The sequence below is a fragment of the Pholcus phalangioides genome, unplaced genomic scaffold, assembly GCF_987345545.1.
Source record: "Pholcus phalangioides strain wild (caught in Gottingen) unplaced genomic scaffold, Ppha-v1.0 ptg000009l_1, whole genome shotgun sequence".
Classification (NCBI taxonomy): domain Eukaryota; kingdom Metazoa; phylum Arthropoda; class Arachnida; order Araneae; family Pholcidae; genus Pholcus; species Pholcus phalangioides.
Window position 1 is genome coordinate 40771 of NW_028301602.1, and position 18160 is coordinate 58930.

At 36.4% G+C, this 18160-nt stretch overlaps 2 protein-coding genes across 15 annotated transcripts in view; one reads left to right on the forward strand and one right to left on the reverse strand.

Moving 5' to 3' along the window:
* Window positions 1–8782, reverse strand: part of LOC149081582 (uncharacterized) — a 29440-nt gene extending 20658 nt beyond the window's left edge. For all 13 annotated transcript variants that reach the window (XR_016193319.1, XR_016193318.1, XR_016193317.1 and 10 more), the window contains exon 1: window positions 8392–8782. Coding sequence is in view for 10 of the 13 variants with exons in the window: in XM_089236986.1 (XP_089093112.1) it covers window positions 8392–8424 (33 nt within the window). In the remaining 3 variants the exon portion in view is untranslated. The remainder of the gene's footprint in view (window positions 1–8391) is intronic.
* The window catches only part of LOC149081583 (uncharacterized), a 219792-nt gene continuing 204225 nt past the window's right edge, over window positions 2594–18160 (forward strand). The window contains exon 1 of one of the 2 annotated variants that reach the window (XM_089236975.1): window positions 2594–2919. The gene's annotated coding sequence lies outside the window, so the exon portion shown is untranslated. Of the gene's footprint in view, window positions 2920–8897; window positions 9008–18160 lie in introns of those variants that run through there. The other variant, XM_089236974.1, reaches the window with a different exon arrangement.

Here is an 18160-nt window from a genome sequence, read left to right on the forward strand (position 1 = left end):
CACAGCGTTTCTGATTGAACACAATATTTATTTTTACATCATTGAAGTTTTGGCCTCCAATATCACTTGTTTTTTTGCGTAGGAATTTTATTCCCAAGGGTTTAACTTCCATGTGTGTAAAATGCTTATTTTAATTTGACTTCAGTACGGATTTTATTCCCTACGCTTTAACTTTTATGTTTGGAAAATCAGTATTGTATTTATTGGGGAGTGGTTTTAGCATAAAATACGGGTTTGAGCGAAAATCTCCCGAATTTTCATTTTCAAAAGTTGGCAGCTATGATATATATATATTTAACACGTCACTCCGCTTACATCATTTTTTGGAAGTCCCAATTATCCTCAGGCAGGAATTGGCACAGCTATGTCTTACTCCGCTTAACGAGTCACTCCGCTTGCTAAGTCATATTTTTGAGCTCCCAAGAGTGACTCATTAACGAGGTTTGACTGTATATACACTGCTCAAAACAATTAGGGGAAGCAAGCAAAAAAGTGAAGAAAACCGTGCGAGACAGCCACGTATTGGCATACAATGGATAGTACACGCGTATCAATGCACAATACAGAAAAAAGACGTAAAAAAATTTGGAATTAAGCTTTAATTCTTTGAAAATATGGAAAAAACATGAAAAGATGATTTAGGACAACAATTTGGTTACATGTAAACGATAAAAAAAAGTACTGTTTAGACATGATGCATGAGTTTTAATAGGGCGTGTGGTCTCCTCGAACAGCTAAGACTGCTGCACACCTGTTTGCCATGGATGCGATGAGGTTATCGATCAGACTTTGGGGAATACTGTTCCACTCCTCAAGAAGTGCAATCTGCAAGTCTCGGACAGTAACAGGCGGCCTTGGTCGCGCAGCAATGCGTCGTCCGAGCATGACATGCTCGATTGGATTCAGGTCAGGAGAGCACGCTGGCCATTCCATACCATACGGGCATTATCATCCTGGAAAACAAAGGAATCTCCAATGGCTCCAGCGTAAGGGATGACATGAGGTCGCACTATCTCGTCTGCATACCTTCGGGCCGTCAAAGTGCCATTCCGAATGATATGCAGGTCCGTACGTCCGCCTATGCTGATTCCACCCCATACCATCCAACCAGCTCGTCTGTATTGTGACCTTTCACGAACGAATGCGGGGTTATTTCGAATGCCCCTGTCCCTCCATACCAGAACACGTCGGGTGTCACACTCCAGACCAAAGCCGCTTGTAAGTACTCTTAATGCAGCTTTGCTCCAGACTGAATCGGGACTCGTCTGTAAACAGCACTTGGCTCCAATCATGTTGCTCCCAATCTCGATGTTCAGCAGCCCATCTTCTTCGGGCCGCACGGTGGCGTGGGGTCAACGGAATGCAGACCATTGGCCTACGTGCATAGAGCCCTCCCTCATGAAGCCGATTACGTACTGTTTGGCTGGACACCCTTCGTCCTGTTGCACGACCACCTAGATAACGACCACTTAGGCTTAAGGAGGCGGAGGTTTAGCACTACTTCCAGTGACGTCACAACGCTACGCAAAGGCCGGTTATATAGGAGGTCGTGCCTGTTGCCAAGAGCAACCGTCTTTGCAGCTGCGTAGCATTCTTTGTTCTGTTTCGACGGGCTGTTAACCGTACATACCGGTCATCAGTTGTTGTAGTGGCGCGTGGCCGACCTTGCCCTGGTCGACGTCTAACATTTCCTGTTTCTTGGAATCGATTCCACAGCCTTGCAACAACACTTCTGGCGACTCCAACAGCGTCCGCGACACTACGTTGTGTTTGGCCGGATTCCAGTCTGCCTATAACACGCCATGCCATGGATTCCGGTAAATCACGTTGTTGAGACATCCTCAAGTCACCTTGTCTCAAAAAAAAAAAATACTGCGCAATCGAATTTCACAGTTACGGCAGTAAAACAGACGTTTCTGCAACATCCCGATTTCTGCCCTTATCTCCTTTTTCTGGTTTTTGACGTCATGAACTTTGATTTGCATATGAAGCTTTCTTCTTCTGTTTCCTGCTAGGCTTTAAATTATGGATGATTCATTTTATGTTACTTATCGGTATACATCTTTGCGTAATTTTGTTAAAATCATGTGCTCCCCTAATTGTTTTGAGCAGTGTATATTGTGCAAAATAATTTTGTAGAGTAGACAATTATTTTAGAATCATATTAAATATTTATTCTTTGTATAACATAGTCACTTTAAACATTACATGCAAATAACGTGTGCATTTCCAATGGGAATTTTTACATTGAAAAGCAATATTTGAGGTTTTTGACGTGACGGTTTAAACCGTCAAAAACTGCCATGTGTCAAAAACCTTCCAACCCTGGTATAAATATACTTGAACGAAATACTGAGTAACGTGAATTATCTTTTTAATGCACTGCAAAATGGGAAACTGAAGCACGATTATCAGGAGCTCGTTGAATTATGTATGGTTTTTATTGGAAGGAACTCAGACTCGACTATCAAAATCAGGCCACCAGGGGCTTTACATCATGCTCGATGGATGGCAAAGGCAATTAACTCCTCTAAAATGTTTTCATTTAAACAGTAATTGGCTTTAAAAGTGTCTAAAGTGAACAGTCTGAAGAACATTTGTTTGTTTGTTGTTTAACGGTGTATGTTAAAGCATGGCTGTAGAGTTCATCGGCAAGTCGGTGCTCCATTCAATGATTTGATGCTTTCGACAAGATTTGAAGAAATACGAAAACATAAATAAGGGTGTTTCTTCAGTTGCTTTGAAAAAATTTTGCAATCACCTGTGGTATATTTAAATGATGAGTCAAGCATTCCAGCAATTTTAAATAAAAATGTTACTACTTCCAAAAAGTGCATCATAGAGAATTTGAAACGGGAAAATATTAATACTGAAAGAAAATGTATTATTCATCTCCTAATGAAGTTCCCCTTCTCTTAGGTAAGATTTTAATTTTAATACTATCTATTTATTAAGAATACTGTACTTTTATTATACATTCTCCTTTGATTTTATGATAGTCAATTTTAATCATTAATCAAATTTTTAACAAGGTTTTCTAATGAATATTCACAAATTAAATCTGAGAATTCAGATATGCTATCTAATAATTAGTTCAATTTGTTAAAGAAATTGGATGTCGACATTAGCTATCTGAATCTAAGTCCAGATCTTTGAGATAGGGACGATTCTTATTTAATGTCACAAGAAACATTCCGGAATCTCAGTGTTGTTAATGACACAGCTGAAAGAGGGGTGAAACTGATGCAAAATTTCAATAGGCTTTTAACTGTGGATGAAGAGCAGAAGCAATTTCTTCTCCAGTGTGTCGAAGACCACAGAAAGCAGTACCCGGACTGCCGGAAGGCTACTCTTGAACGAAAATTTTTTTTAAATATATTATTAAAACGTGAATTTGTTTCATATGCCCTTTTAAAGATGCCATTTCATAATTTTATAGCAAAAAATTATACAATTTCTTAATATGAGTAATAAATTAACATTTTCAAATGCTTAATGTTTAGCAAATTTTTTCTCCAACATCTTCATTCAATCAAGCTCCATGAGGCACGGGTTAATCTTTATATATTGAAGAGATATTTGGTATACTTTCACATTAAGGTAAAAATTAATGGGTGGGATTAAAAAAATGTTAAGTAAATTTTTCACCATTATAATAAGGGCCACCCTAATATATATATATCTACTCTATAATATAAAATCACAAACTCGAAAAGGGCCTGTTGCTAAGCAACCGAGTGACGGAAGTGGGTGAAGTTTTTGAGTGACGGAAATCTGTTACGTTTTTGTGTTACGGAAGTCGGTTACGATTTTGGGTCAAGTATTAATTTAACTCTAGCACATATTGGGACCGATTTGACCCATCGGGACCATGTTATGTGCATGTACCGAGAGGCTCCCATATCCTACAGCAGGGCCCTTAGGCTGGAATTTAGATGGCGAGCCCTGCCTCGTGGTGGGGGGTCATGCCGAGAGGTATGTATATGTATAATATACATATAACAACAGTGCTCCCAACACACAGGGTCGGGGTACCCGGGGGGGGGGAATTGTACGTATACTCTTCATGGGAAAGTTAAAAGTTTTCATTTCCAGGGGCCCTTGTTTTCATTGTTGTTTGATCTCATTTGAAAAATTTGCGATAGCGGAAGCACAAGATATATCTAGTCTGGGGGCTCCAAAAAATTTGCGAATTCGGTCACGGGTAGTTGCGTGGGTGGTCCTGGATTTTATTCGTTGGTAAAACGAATACAAATGAACATTTTTCATGGCATTCGCACCGGGCTTCCAAGTCGGGGCCCCATGTTTACAGGGTTCATTTTGGGGTTTGATCATTTTTGTCGCACCACGGTCATTTTCTGCCCACGAGGGCTAATTAGACCGGGACCTACAATTTATTGCCGATTCCGAACGGCATGCTTGTTTTTTTTTCATACTCATCGAGAGGTCGGCGCGCTAACCCCTCGATGGGGGACTCCCTGCGGTAGCAATTTTTTGCGGCGGTCAAGTCGCCGTTTTTTGTTGTACCCCTGTGTCAGGCGCAGAGTAAGAATAACATAGAGAGCGCGCGAGGGGTTACAATGTGAAGCAAAGATCCGGAGTCACGTGACTCCGGTCAAAAGGCTGGTCAGGGAATCTCGCTTTCAATGCTTTCCTTATGGCTATTCGTATGACGATCTACACGCGCTGTCTTATTTTTGATTAGAATGGCCAACACTTGCGCAGCTTTCGGATGTTTTGAATGGTTTAGGAAAGGGAGACCAGTATCCTTTCACAAGGGAATACTTTTTTGCTCATTCCCCTTCTTATAAATTAAAAATTAGAATATTAAATTGACGATTCAATGGATTTCTGACGTAGTCTCAGTTTTTAACGACTCTATTTTGGATTTAATTCAATTAAAGTTCCAAGTTTTGGTAAAATTCAAATGTCATGAGCCATTATTAAATGTTTTAATAGAATTTTTGGTAATAAATGATTGAAGTAATGAGTTTTATTAACTTTTAACTGAAATATACGTCTCCGCAAGATTTGGCGAGCTAGTGAGTTTATTCGAGTTTCGCTCAACTTGAAGAAAATATGCTTTTCAGAATGAGGAATTTATGGCAAATATTTTATTTAAATAGAATGTAATGAAAACGCACCCTCTAGACAATGGCAGTTTTGCATAAAAATGTATAACTACCTCTAAAAATAGTATTTTTACCTCTCTTCACGCTTGAGATAAAACTATTACAGAAAAGAAATTTTTTTATTGATTAATTTGTGTTTGCGTTGTATGTGTGAAATTGCCCTCAAACAAGAAAAATCAATTAATTAATTAATATTCAGTCAATATCTTTATTAGGACCGTCTGAGTTGAGATCGGAAGTCACTATGTGTACCTCAGATGTTAACTTGAAGAAAGAATCATTCTAAAAACTTCTTAATGCCTAAAAAAAATGAAGATTCACATATGTATACTTCTGGAGGGAAGAGGTTACACATACGTCACATGCAACATACATTTACGTACTCTAAATTATTACATATATACGCTAAACGAAATTTATTTCTTATAACGTAGAAAAGTACTGACGATGTGGTTTTGCAATTTTCTTGAAAAATTCATTTTATTCCTGAAATATTATTATAATATAATATTACATTTTTGTGTGATAAGGTTATAAAAAGTTTTTCAAGAATGTTGGAAATGAAACTTTTACTTATTATTTAAATATTTCATGACTGAATATGGTACGAGTGTGAATGTACGAGTGTTACATTACATAACATAATATGATGCATTATAATTATATACTCAAGATAAATGTATGATTAGAGTAATTTTAATGTTCTTGGAAGATAATTTTTATGTTTTAATAACCCTTAGTTAAAATAAATTTTCGAAATTAAAAGTGGCAAAGTGAATGAGAAGAGAATATTTTAAAATATAAATGACATAGACTGTATATATAAGAGATAGGTTATATAATAAGATTTAAAAATTCAAAAGTCTTAAATTATTAGGAATTATCCCTTTTGGAAAATAAAAAAATTTCGTTTTTCAATATTTGTTTATATTATATAGAACCTGTTCTTCCCCCGACAATACTGCTCATCCTTTCTTCACGTTCGACAAGTTTTATGAATAGCGTGCGCGGTCTATTTATATCTTTAATCTTTAGTCTATGGTGTCAGGAAAGTTTTCTGACAAGGATGAACCGGGTATCGAACTCGCGACATCTCTAAACATCCTTTGGTACTTTAGGCAAGCATCTTATCGACCGGGCTACCGCGCCCTCATTTTGGGGGCCCTGGATGAACCTCATTCTTTTCTAATGTAGAATTTGCAACAGCGGATGCCCGAGATCAAGCCAGTCAGGGGCCCCACTAAAAGTATGCGAATTGGTGTCCCGGGTAATTGGTTGGGGGCCCTGGATTTTATTCGTTGGTAAAACGAATACAAATGAAAATGTTTCATGGCAATCGCAGCGGGGGATGACCGACAAGCTTCCAAGTCAGGGCCCCATGTGTACAGGTTTCATTTTAGGGGCCCTGGATGAATCTCATTATTTCCTGTTGTAGAATTTGCAACAGCGGATGCCCGAGATAAAGACAGTCTGGGGCCCCACTAACAGTATGCGAATTGGTGTTCCGGGTAATTGGTAGGGGGCCCTGGATTTTATTCGTTGGTAAAACGAATGCATATGAAAATTTTTCATGGCATTCTCACCGGGGGATAACCGACAAGCTTCCAAGTCGGGGGGCCCCCATGTTTACAGGTTTCATTTTGGGGCTCTGGATGAATCTGATTCTTTTTGTTTTTTAACATTATACAATTTGCAACAGCGGAAGACCGAGATAAATCCAGTCTGGATTCCCCACTAAAAATCTGCGTATTGTGTTCCCGCTACTGGATGTGGGGGCCTTGGATTTTATTCGTTGCAAAATTTAAAAATTTTCATGGCCCCTTACAGAGGTGTGTTCGACAAGCTTCCAGGTCAGTGCTCCGTGGGAATGTTGATAGGTTCTAATTCGGGGCCCCTGGATGTATCTCATTGATTTTTGTTGTTTAACATTGTAAAATTTGCAACGCATCGGTAGCCCGACATATATCCAGTGTGGGCCCCACTAAAATCCAGCAAATTGAATCTGAGGCCCCAATTTCTGGGGGTGCTTGATGAATCTCATTTGTTTTTTGTTGCTTTATCATTATTTTTATTAAAATTCGCTTCTTCAGTAAGCTGGTGCTTTCACACGTCTCTTTCCATAGCACGCTGATGAAGTGAGACGAAATAAACAAGATATGTTGTGAAGTGGGGGGGGGGGTTTGTCCGCCTAAGGTGGCAGGGGGACAGAGCCCCCCCCCCCCCCCCTAGTTTAACCCATAAGTACTTCTGTACACTTCTCGAATAATTCTAATTTCACAAATCATTAATGAAGATCAGAAAAACGAATTTTATATAAAACATTGAATATCTGCCAATTCAAGTTTTTGAATGAAGTATATATAATGGTTTACATGCCAAAATCCTTCAAAATACTAAAAAGGGAACAGTAAATTTGCTCATGTCAACACCGTTGCAAATGAATTTAGGGAAGGTTGAGCAAACATTTTCCCATAGCCCCAACATTCTGGAATAGCCCTTAGGCGGGGATCTTTTGCGGGCCCCGGCCAGGTTTTTCACGGGCCCTATAAATTGAATAATGAGAAAAACTAAGAGAATTGTCCCGGGCCCTGTCAGCCCCAGCTTTGTGGGGCCATGAATTTCCCATAACTCGAGCTTTCATGAAATAAAATTGGTTTTAAGCAAAAAGCATTTCCGAAAACAAAAACAAAATTAAACATAAATTCTTATCTAGAGAACTTTCTTAATAAGCAACAAGTTTTGAAAAAAAAGCAAAATTCAGAGAAATTTACTAAATTACAGACCTATCACCTTGTATAAAACAGCAGTAATAACAGCACGTATTAGTGACAGGGAACTCAATTTGCACTCAACATTCCCGCAACTACAGTGGTTAGCGTTATCAGGAGATGCATTTTTCTCCTGTCAACTGCTGTTCCCTCTACACTACTCGGGAAGAAGAACGTACAATGCGAAACTTTTTTTTTCACACGAAATACACCAGAGGTGGATATGGCATGTTCGAATTCCTTGCATATGAAACAAAACTTAAAAGAACGTTGATATCAACCACTGGAGTTGAAGGAACAAATCCAATGTACGAAAAAATAGCCCAATTTTTTTTATTACACAAATAACGAAATAAGGGCAGCAAGCAATCGAATCAAACAAATTTACTCTTTATATAATTGATTAATTGATCCGCCAACATCCTCCTTCGAACTACTAATCGTCCCCTTCCGAAAGAAATTAACTGAGGCACTTAAAAATTGGGACTTACCCATTTCCAAAGTGACTGGAATCTGTTTTTCATCAACGACTTCAGCAGTGTAAAAATATCTTCATAATGTTGTAGCAAACGCAATTGATGAAATCAACTGAATTGCGCACCCAAGAGTTTCGACTGCAGGTAATAAACCCCTGGAGACCAGCTAGAACAACTGTTCTTGCACAATGGTGATCAGCACAGCAAAGCGGTCCGGAATGATGATGCTTCGTAAGATAGGTTGGATTTAACACTTGAAAATAATCGATGTTCAATCTAAACAAACGCGTCCTATCTTGCAATTATTTTGATTAACTACACGAAATCAAAACTCAAACTTGTACATTATTTGGACGGAAATTGTTAACGAAAATGGAGCAGTAGACGACACGCACAACCACACTCAACGGTAATCACGTACCGAATGGTGAAATTTCCCGCGTAAACGGGGTCACAGGGTTCCAAAAGTTGTCACAAGGTGCTTCCCCGAATGCTATTGGCCAGGCTTCACGGAACGCGCCACATTCCGACCGTACCTTTCGGGGAGAAGGGGGGAAACTGCTAAAATGGAGGAATAACGAATCCCATCGATGCTGCCGCGTTCCTTGGATTGTTACACAAGATTTTTATGGTGAGTTACTTTAGCAATGTAATAATTACTGTTGATTTTGCTGCTTTTTTGTTTTATCTTCTCATTCCGATAATATCATCTAATATTGGTCTCAAATGTCAGAGACTTAAGACTCGACCACACTTCAGTCAGTGTCAATCAGTTTTATTTTCTTAATTTTTCGCGGGTTAATTATATTATTTGAGATCAACACATTAGTATCTTCAACTTGTTGCTGGTGCTCACAGAAGCACGAAAGAGTGCACGATTTCGAACTCGCGAGTTGTTGATCGATTTTCTAGTTCAGAGGCCTCTAACACAAGGGCCACGTGGACCCACAAAGCTTTCAGCAGGGGTCCGCCGACGAAAATGTTTACATAGTTAAACATTTTATAGAGAAATGCTGAAAAAAACCTCAAAGAAAAAATGTATTCGAGAATTTGTGAAAGAAGTAATTTCCAATTCGCTTTTAGAAACCATTTCAGAACTAATGAGGGAAATAATTTCAGAACTAATGAGGGAAATAATTTCAGAACTAATGAGGGAAATAATTTCAGAATTAATAATGTGAAATAATTGCAGAATTAATATTGTGAAATAATTGCAGAATTAATAATGTGAAATAATTGCAGAATTAATAATGTGAAATAATTGCAGAATTAATAATGTGAAATAATTGCAGAATTATTGAAAGAAATAATTTTAGAATAATCGCAAGAATTACAGAATTAATGAGGGGGAATGATTTCATAAAAATTGAAAGAAATGACTTCAGAATGAATCAAGATTCATGTTTGATGAAAAAAATAATTTCAGAATTGATGAAAAATTCTGTGTTATTGCCCAAAATATATTTCCAATTTTGAATCTATCGTTCACATACCTACTTTTTAATACTCGTATACTATGATATTGTGTCTGAAACAGCAACTTGCTTCTTTCAGCAACATACCGGGTGCATAGGTATTTCACTCGCGAAAATTCAGGAATAACTAACAATTCTTTCTTTCTTATATAACTATCAATTACAAAAAGTGCCCAATTAACGTGTAGCACTCAGATATGTCATTCATGTTGCAAGGGGTTGTATAGTTATTACTTATTAAAATAAAAATTATGACTTTTTATACGGACACCCCCTGTGTTCAAGAACCCAATTACACAACGTTGTTGCCCTTGTCTCTCCTGGTACTAACAGAAACAGGTTCTACGTTTCTGAGTGCAATATTCGCTAAGATATTATTATTTATAATATTTATACATATACCGTATAATAACCGTACATAACCGTTTATAAATATACCGTAATTATTTATCTTTTTTTTTTTTTTTTTTAGAATAGAATAGTTTATTAAGAAAGGAGAAAAAAAAACACAATATATATATATAAATATATAATTACAGTATTCTACTCAAGGGATCGCTTGATCCGTCCAGAGTATACAAACATAAATTTTTCTGTGGTGGCAAACACTTTCATATACTAACAAGTACTAAACAATATACAAGTACAGATAGACAAATATTTGAGAGGCCTAGGCGACACAACACTGTATACTGGGGGCCGAGAAATACCTTCCTATTGTAGTAAAATATTATTGATAATTAGTTTTTTGAAAGCTCTTAATTCATTTTCATATTTTATTTCATTTGGCAGGTTATTAAAATATAATGGAGCCAAATATATGAATTGCTTTTGGGTTAATGTTTTTTTAGGTTGTATAATATTATATTCAAAACCTCGACGGAGACGTGTGTTTGTTGTGTGTGGGCATTGCTTGATTTCAAACCAAGTAGGATTTTTATAAACAAACATTAGACTTCGGTATATATACAGTTTTTCAATATTAAATCTATAGTCTGATTTATAATTATAGGCAGATGGTGTAGGGTTACGAGAGGAAATAATATTTATAGTTTTTTTCAGAGCACTTATTAAAACATTTAAATTCGATTCATGATCACCTCCCCAAACACATATAGCATACTGAATAAGTGAGTAGAACCAAGCAAAATAAAGTGTATGAATAAATTGAGGAGATATAATATTTTTTAAGCAATATAAACGAACATTCATGTATTTTATTTTGTTACTAAGTGCAGTTGCATGAGAGTTCCATTTCAAATTTTTGTTTATAGTGACTCCTAAATATTTAAACTCTTCAGTTTCCGAGACAATCAGGTAAAAACATTGGTCATCAGAACATCCCAACTCATGGCATCAAATTATAAGTGTTTCAATATTTCTATTGTATAACTGAAAATTTATATATTTAGTTTTGTTGAGATTCAAGGTTAACTTATTATGCCTCAACCAAAAAATGTTAATTTTTGTTAAATCTTCTTCAGTATCAGATTTCAGCATGGTATACGTTTGTTCTGACAAAACAATAGCTGTGTCATCGGCATAGCTAATCAAATCACCATGTAGATCCAGGTTATTGATATCATTAACAAAGATTAGAAATAAAATTGGTCCAAGAACAGAACCCTGTGGGACGCCAGTTTTAATAATCCTGTATGTACCTATTGTATCATTTATTTTAACTGCTTGCATTCTATTTGACAGATAAGTTTTAAACCAGTGATAAGTGTTGCCTCTCAGACCTGAACAATATAACTTATGCATAAGAATTGGATGATCGACACTATCAAAGGCTTTTTTTAAGTCAAGGGTTCTTTTGCTGTCATTAATACTTTCATATACTTTTTCTGAAAATTTCAAAATTGCCATCTCGGTATTCTTATTTTCAAAAAACCGAACTGACTTCTCGAAAAAAAATTTAATTGATTTAGAAAATGTATAATTTTGTGTTTCATTATCTTTTCCAAAATTTTCGAAAAAACAGGCGAAATAGAGATCGGACGACAGTTTTTGAAATCATTTACATTACCTGATTTATGAATGGCACATTTTAATTTATCAATAAAAACTCCATTGAGAATTGAAGAGTTTGTAATGGGGGTTATAAACTTTAAATGGTATTTATATACTGACAATTTTTAGCATTTTTGGAGTGATTCCATCATAACCAACCGCTTTATTCAGTACTATTTTATTTATTTTTCGATTTATGATATCAGTAGTAACTTTCCATTGTTTCTTGATGTTGTTACCACATTTTATAAATTTATTATGGTAAAAAAATCCTTTGCAGCTTTTAGTTTCTTTTTTAACTGTTTGTTATAGTTTTTGTAATTATTTTCCTTATCACGATCTGAAGGATTTCGTTTAAATATTTTATAAAGTCTTCCTTTAGACCATACATTTCAATTCATATGTAATCCATTTACTTTTCAAATTATTTCCTGTTTTGCATTTAGACTGTTTTGACCAGAAATTACGATGCCTGAACACAATATCAAGAAATTTGTCGTATAATACATTTGCATCAGTCTCATTGAAAATGTTTTCATCGAATTCATAATTTTTTTACACATATTTCAAACTTATCATAATCCACATTTTGACAAAACCGATTTTTATTATTTTGATTATTATTTAAAAGTTGTGTATGAGTTCCAAGATTACATTTAATAATCAGTGGTAAATGATCCGTTATCTCTAATTTTGATACTGCTGTTTCAAATCGATAATTTAGCTTCGCGTTTCGAATGAAAACGTTGATCTAAACACGCTGACTTTCTTGTTGGTGTATTTATGTATGATAAAAAACCAAATTCAGACATGAGGCTCATGTATTCATCACTGTCCGTGTCAGACTTCAATATATCCATATTAATATCTCCAGTATAGATAATATTTTTATACCTTAAATTGCTAATAATTGATCAGAACTCGTTAGTATAACCCATTCGAGAAAAATCATGGAATCTGTAAATTAAAATTATGCATAGATCTATCATTTCACTGTACAAATATAAGCCTTCAGCTGTATTCATATTCAAGGCAGCACTTAAAAATTAATATTTGTTATTTACGTATGCAATAACGCCGCCTGATCTATTTCTATTTCGACATTCAAAAAAGCTATTATAACCAAAAATATTGTACAGATCAGTTTCATGAGCTTTGATCCAAATTTCAGACAGTAATACAACATCAAATGGAACTACTAATTATCCGCTTAATTTATTTCACAAGTCCTTGAAATGAGCAAAAGGTGAAACAAAATGCAGGACGTCACAGATTTATTGACAGAACAGCTATTTCACTCGTATTTACACGCAGCGATTTCGCGGATTAGGGGCCGTTCAAGTATTACGTAAGCAAATTTTTAGCCATTTTTGACCCCCTCCCCCCCCTTGTAAGCAAAAGTAAGCAAAACGCTGACCCCCTCACCCCCCCCCCCCCCCCGTCAGCAAAATTTCGTCATCAGCTCTGCCCCTCTGAAACCTAACGCATATTGGTGGAGTGCCCCCTTTCCACGATCAAAAAAAAATAATTTTTAATGCAAAAAAAATAGTTTTTTTTTAATTGAAGTTTTGGAAGAAAATACTTTATATGTTATTATAATCAATTTCTGTGAATTTCAATGTTATTTTAAGGTTATGAGCTCAAAATTTATCTTCAATAAATTCATCGCGACCCACCCTCTACGCCATTGTTTCCCAACCTTTTTAGTCCCATCGCCCCTTCTTCAGAATTTTTTTTCTCCCACCGCCCCCCAACGCAATCTAACCCATAGGATCCTATGTTATGCCCGTTGCTTCTACCGCCCCCTGGAACTTTCCATCGAATGCCCACGTTCGGAATCACTGCTCTAAGCCATATAATGATAAATCACATAAAGTTCCTTGGCCCGCGGACCAAATATGGCCCTGGGGGTTACTTAATGCGGCCTGCCCTCTTCAAACCTAATTTTGTAAAAATGAACTAAACGGCACATTTACAGATCGCTTAAGTGTCCCGTGGTACAATTCTAGAACATTTAAGTGGACCGTGGCATATTTTCATATCACTTAAATGACCCGGGACACAGTTCCAGAACACTTAAGCGATCCGTGACACATTTAGAGATGACAAGATCCCTTGAGTGACATGTGACGTAGTTTTAAAGCACTTAAGTGGCCCCCAATGCGGTTCTACATCACTCAAATTACCCGCAGCACATTCTCAGATTATTCAAGTGATGCGTGGCAGTTCCAGAGCACTTTAGCGGCCCGGGCATATTTCCAGAGCACTTTAGCGGCCCGGGAATATTTCCAGAGCACTTAAGCGGCCCGGACACATTTTCAGATCACTTGGATCCGCGAAACATTTAGAGATCACTAAAGTGGCTCTGTAGGGCACTTATCAATAGGAGGGATGTTACTTCAATTACCCACAAACTATCGAAAGGTTTTTCTCGTTTTTGGCGCACCGAGTAAGATGCCATTAAAAATATTTAATATTTTCATAAAAGGTGGTTGATGACGTAAGCATTATCCAACCCCCCCCCCATTGATGATGACGTAATACTTGAACGGCCCCATCAAGTATTACGTAAGTAAATTTTTAGCCATTTTTTAACCCCCTGCCCCCCCTCCTTGTCAGCAAAAGTCAGAAAAACGCTGACCCCCCCCTTCCCCCCTGGTCAGTTCGTCATCAGCTCTGCCCCTCTGAATCGTAACTCATATTTTCATAAAGGGTGGTTGATGACGTAAGCGTTATCTTAACCCTCCCCCCTTGTCATCAAAAGTCAGCAAATCGGGAACCCCCCCCCCCATCGATGATGACGTAACACTTGAACGACCCCTTGGCGATATCTTGAGGAGTTCACAAAAAAAAAATGCGTTATTGATTATTTACAGGTGGAAAAAAACACATAATCACTATTTACATAATTTTCATAACAATATATTTTTTTTCGATGAGATATTAATACGCTAAGCTGTGAGAGTCTGGTTTTTATTGTATCTTTATGAGTATATATTTATACCAATTACAAGAACAGGATAATTTTTCATTCAATTGGAATTAAATTATTAAATCTGCCAGTGTACCACTTGCACCATCACTGCGGGCCATATAGGTCGAAAAACACCACATTAAGATATTATATTTTGCAATGTTGCTTGCAAAATGGCAGTAGCCTTGATGATGGAGATCTACATCCTGTTGGTTGGGTGTTCCTTACTCATGACTGTTGCTTACCTCAGACGGAAATATATCTTTCGTCTATGTTATTTATTTACTATGCGAATGGTTTCCCTCCGTATGCTTCGTTTTAAGTGACACTTGTTTTGGTTCAATTTTCTCGACCGTTGCATCTCGAAACATCGTAACATGCACTCATCAGTGTCGACCATTCTAAAATTGGACGCTATCTTTTATTTGACAGAAAGGAAGCAGCTTCCCCCCGAGAGTCTCTGTGTGTGTTCCTTTATGATCTCATAAATTGCATGTTGTTGCTTACAAGGAACCCCCAAAAACTGATGAAACCACAATAGGGAAGATAGACTAATGGAATGTGTCCTAATATGTAAACAGAGCTAGCAAGGATAAACCACCCACAAGCGGCCTCTCCACCCCGACGACATTCCAAAAAGACACCACCCAAATAGCTGGGCGGTGAAATTGTGTTTTAGTTTCAGTTAGGCATCCCTCGCTTTACCCGGTTTTGCCATTTTACCCGGTGTAAGCCATTTGAATATATAATATGTAAAGGGCTGAAGTGTATTGCATCAGCATCGAGGAGGGGGGGGGGGATGGATTTGCTGTACCACTCCATTAATTAATGCTCAAAACTGACAGGACCAGCAAAAAATATGGTGTGTTGCGGATAATGATCCCGTGCATTCAAGTAAAGTTCATTTCAGCAGTGTCAGACTCAGTGGGGTGCTCAGGGGGTGCCCAGCCGACCAAAAAGTAAAATAAAATTAATATTTAGATTAAATGAAATATTGAAAGAAAATGTCCTTTATATATGTGCAAAATAAACTGATTTCTGTCAATTTAAATGCTCTTTGAAGGGTAACTCAAAGTTTCTCGGGAAGAAAATTTTTGTACCTCCCCAAGCTTTTTGTATCCCCTCTAAAGGTCGATCTTGCGTACGCCAGTGTCGTCTTACTTGTGACCGAATCGAAAAACGCAGCGTTTGTGACCGAAACCACAGGGGGCAACTAATGGACGATGATGGGGATCTAGTGTCCTCTCATCTCTTTCCGTTCTCAGGCATTTTCGTGTTGACCTTTGACCTATGGCCATCTGCGAATTTCCCTTTTCAGCAAGAACAGGAAATGAAAAAAGTTGAGTCACAGAACATGTAACAGCGCCCAAGTTCAAAATTTTGTATTTCAAATCAGTTTAAAAACTCATTTAAAAAAAAGTGCAGTTTGAAAAAAAGAGAAAGAAAAAAAAAGAGAAGTTTGCTTGGAAAGAGGGATGCGCTCGAGATACACATGCTAAAAAATAAATTAAAAAAAAAAACCTATATTGATTTTTTTACTGCAGATTTTACACTTCTCGTGTAATCTACAGCCTTTTTGCTGATTTAATTGGGTATTTTCAAAAATTGACTAGCAAAAGTAAATTTTCAAACTTGTATAGATGGCGCATAAATTCAAGTTGAAAAATCTACTTTTTTTAACAAGAATGTGGCCCATAACAACTTCATAAAATTAATATTTCACTATTGATGCATAAAACTCACAAATGTGGATTATGAAATACTACAATCTTTACTCAAAGTAGTGAAATTCGCATCTGCATATTATAATACGCTGGAAAATATGTGTGTGGTACATTTTATCTCACAAGGAAAACTCCAATTCTTCTCTAAATCGCTTCTTCATAACTTTTATTTTTTTTTTATTCATGTAAACTGAAGAAAAAAATCCAAGTTCATGTGCGACTTGATTTATTTAGAAATTTTTTCACTCTTTCTTTTTAAGAGTAAGTCACTGAATTTCCATTGAAGCACATTCGGCAACTACGCCAGTCAAGTTAACCTCTTCACCTGTGAGCCAAAACTGGCTATTAAAATTTTGGTTTTTGTTTATTGTATGTCAAAATGAACCTTAAAAAAGTTTCTTTTTTTAAAAACCTAATTAATTAATTAATTGTGGTCGATATCCTTACTTGTATCATTGGAGTTAGGTACACATATGTGTGCCTTAGGTCTTAACTTAAAAAACGAATCATTGCAAACCAATTAAAACAGAAAGAACTCTTAAAACTCTGGTGCGAAAAGGTCAAATTATTGAACTAATTAATTAGAAATAATATGAGTGATATTCTACCCTAGTGTATATACTCTAGATGGGTTTCAATATTTCAGGGTTGAGTTTCGGCCAGTGATAAAAAGAGGTAAAAATGGCAAGAATGAAAGTTAAATAATGGATAATACCTAAATGATCAAATATTGGTGTCATATTCTGGTTAGTTATGATTTCCATCATTCCTTTGGATATCTTACCACAAATATATTGTTGAGTAGGTAACTTTCAAGTACTTTCGAATAAGTTGCTTGTATCATACATGTATAGCAATTCTAACGTAGTATTTTTAAGAGCCTTATTTTCCCCAACAGAAAAGTTAATTTAACATCTCAAGAAAAGAACTTTGTACTAGTGTCATATATTTTTATTTTTCCATTCGCCATTGTCTTTTTTACATACTTATCTGTAAACATTTATAAGCCACTTTAACACTAAAACGACAGAAGCGGTCGTTTTGACCGGAAAGCTATGCGACAATGCGAATACACTAAGATTGGTCATCTGTTTAATATGATTACAAAAAAAAATCTGATTTAAACAGTCTTCATAAGCGAATACTGAAAGAATAGATGTTATACCATAGAGTTTGCGTTTTTCCAGTGCCCGTTTCGTACTGTTCGAAGGTGTGCTTTTGAAGAAGCTCATTGTCGTGCGCTGTTCAATTCATTCAGCGTTTCTATGTATCTTGACGTTTTTACTACATTAGTTTGTAGTAAAAGCTAATTAATGTATTAGAACTATTAAAGAGAAATATTAAAGTTACTTTTAATATTTCTCTAACATGCAAGGTGTGACGTAAAGTTCACTCAAGTTTTGTGGTTCAGGAATCCTCACTCCTAGCCAAGAGGAAATTTTCCAAAAAACAATCTTTTTTACGACTTATTCAAATTCAAGTTCATTCATCTACGTCATAAACATGCATATTCATACAGAAAAATGTAAATTCAACATTCAAATCATTAAAAAATGCCCATTAAGACGAGTTATATGGTCACCCTGTTGATTTGCAGA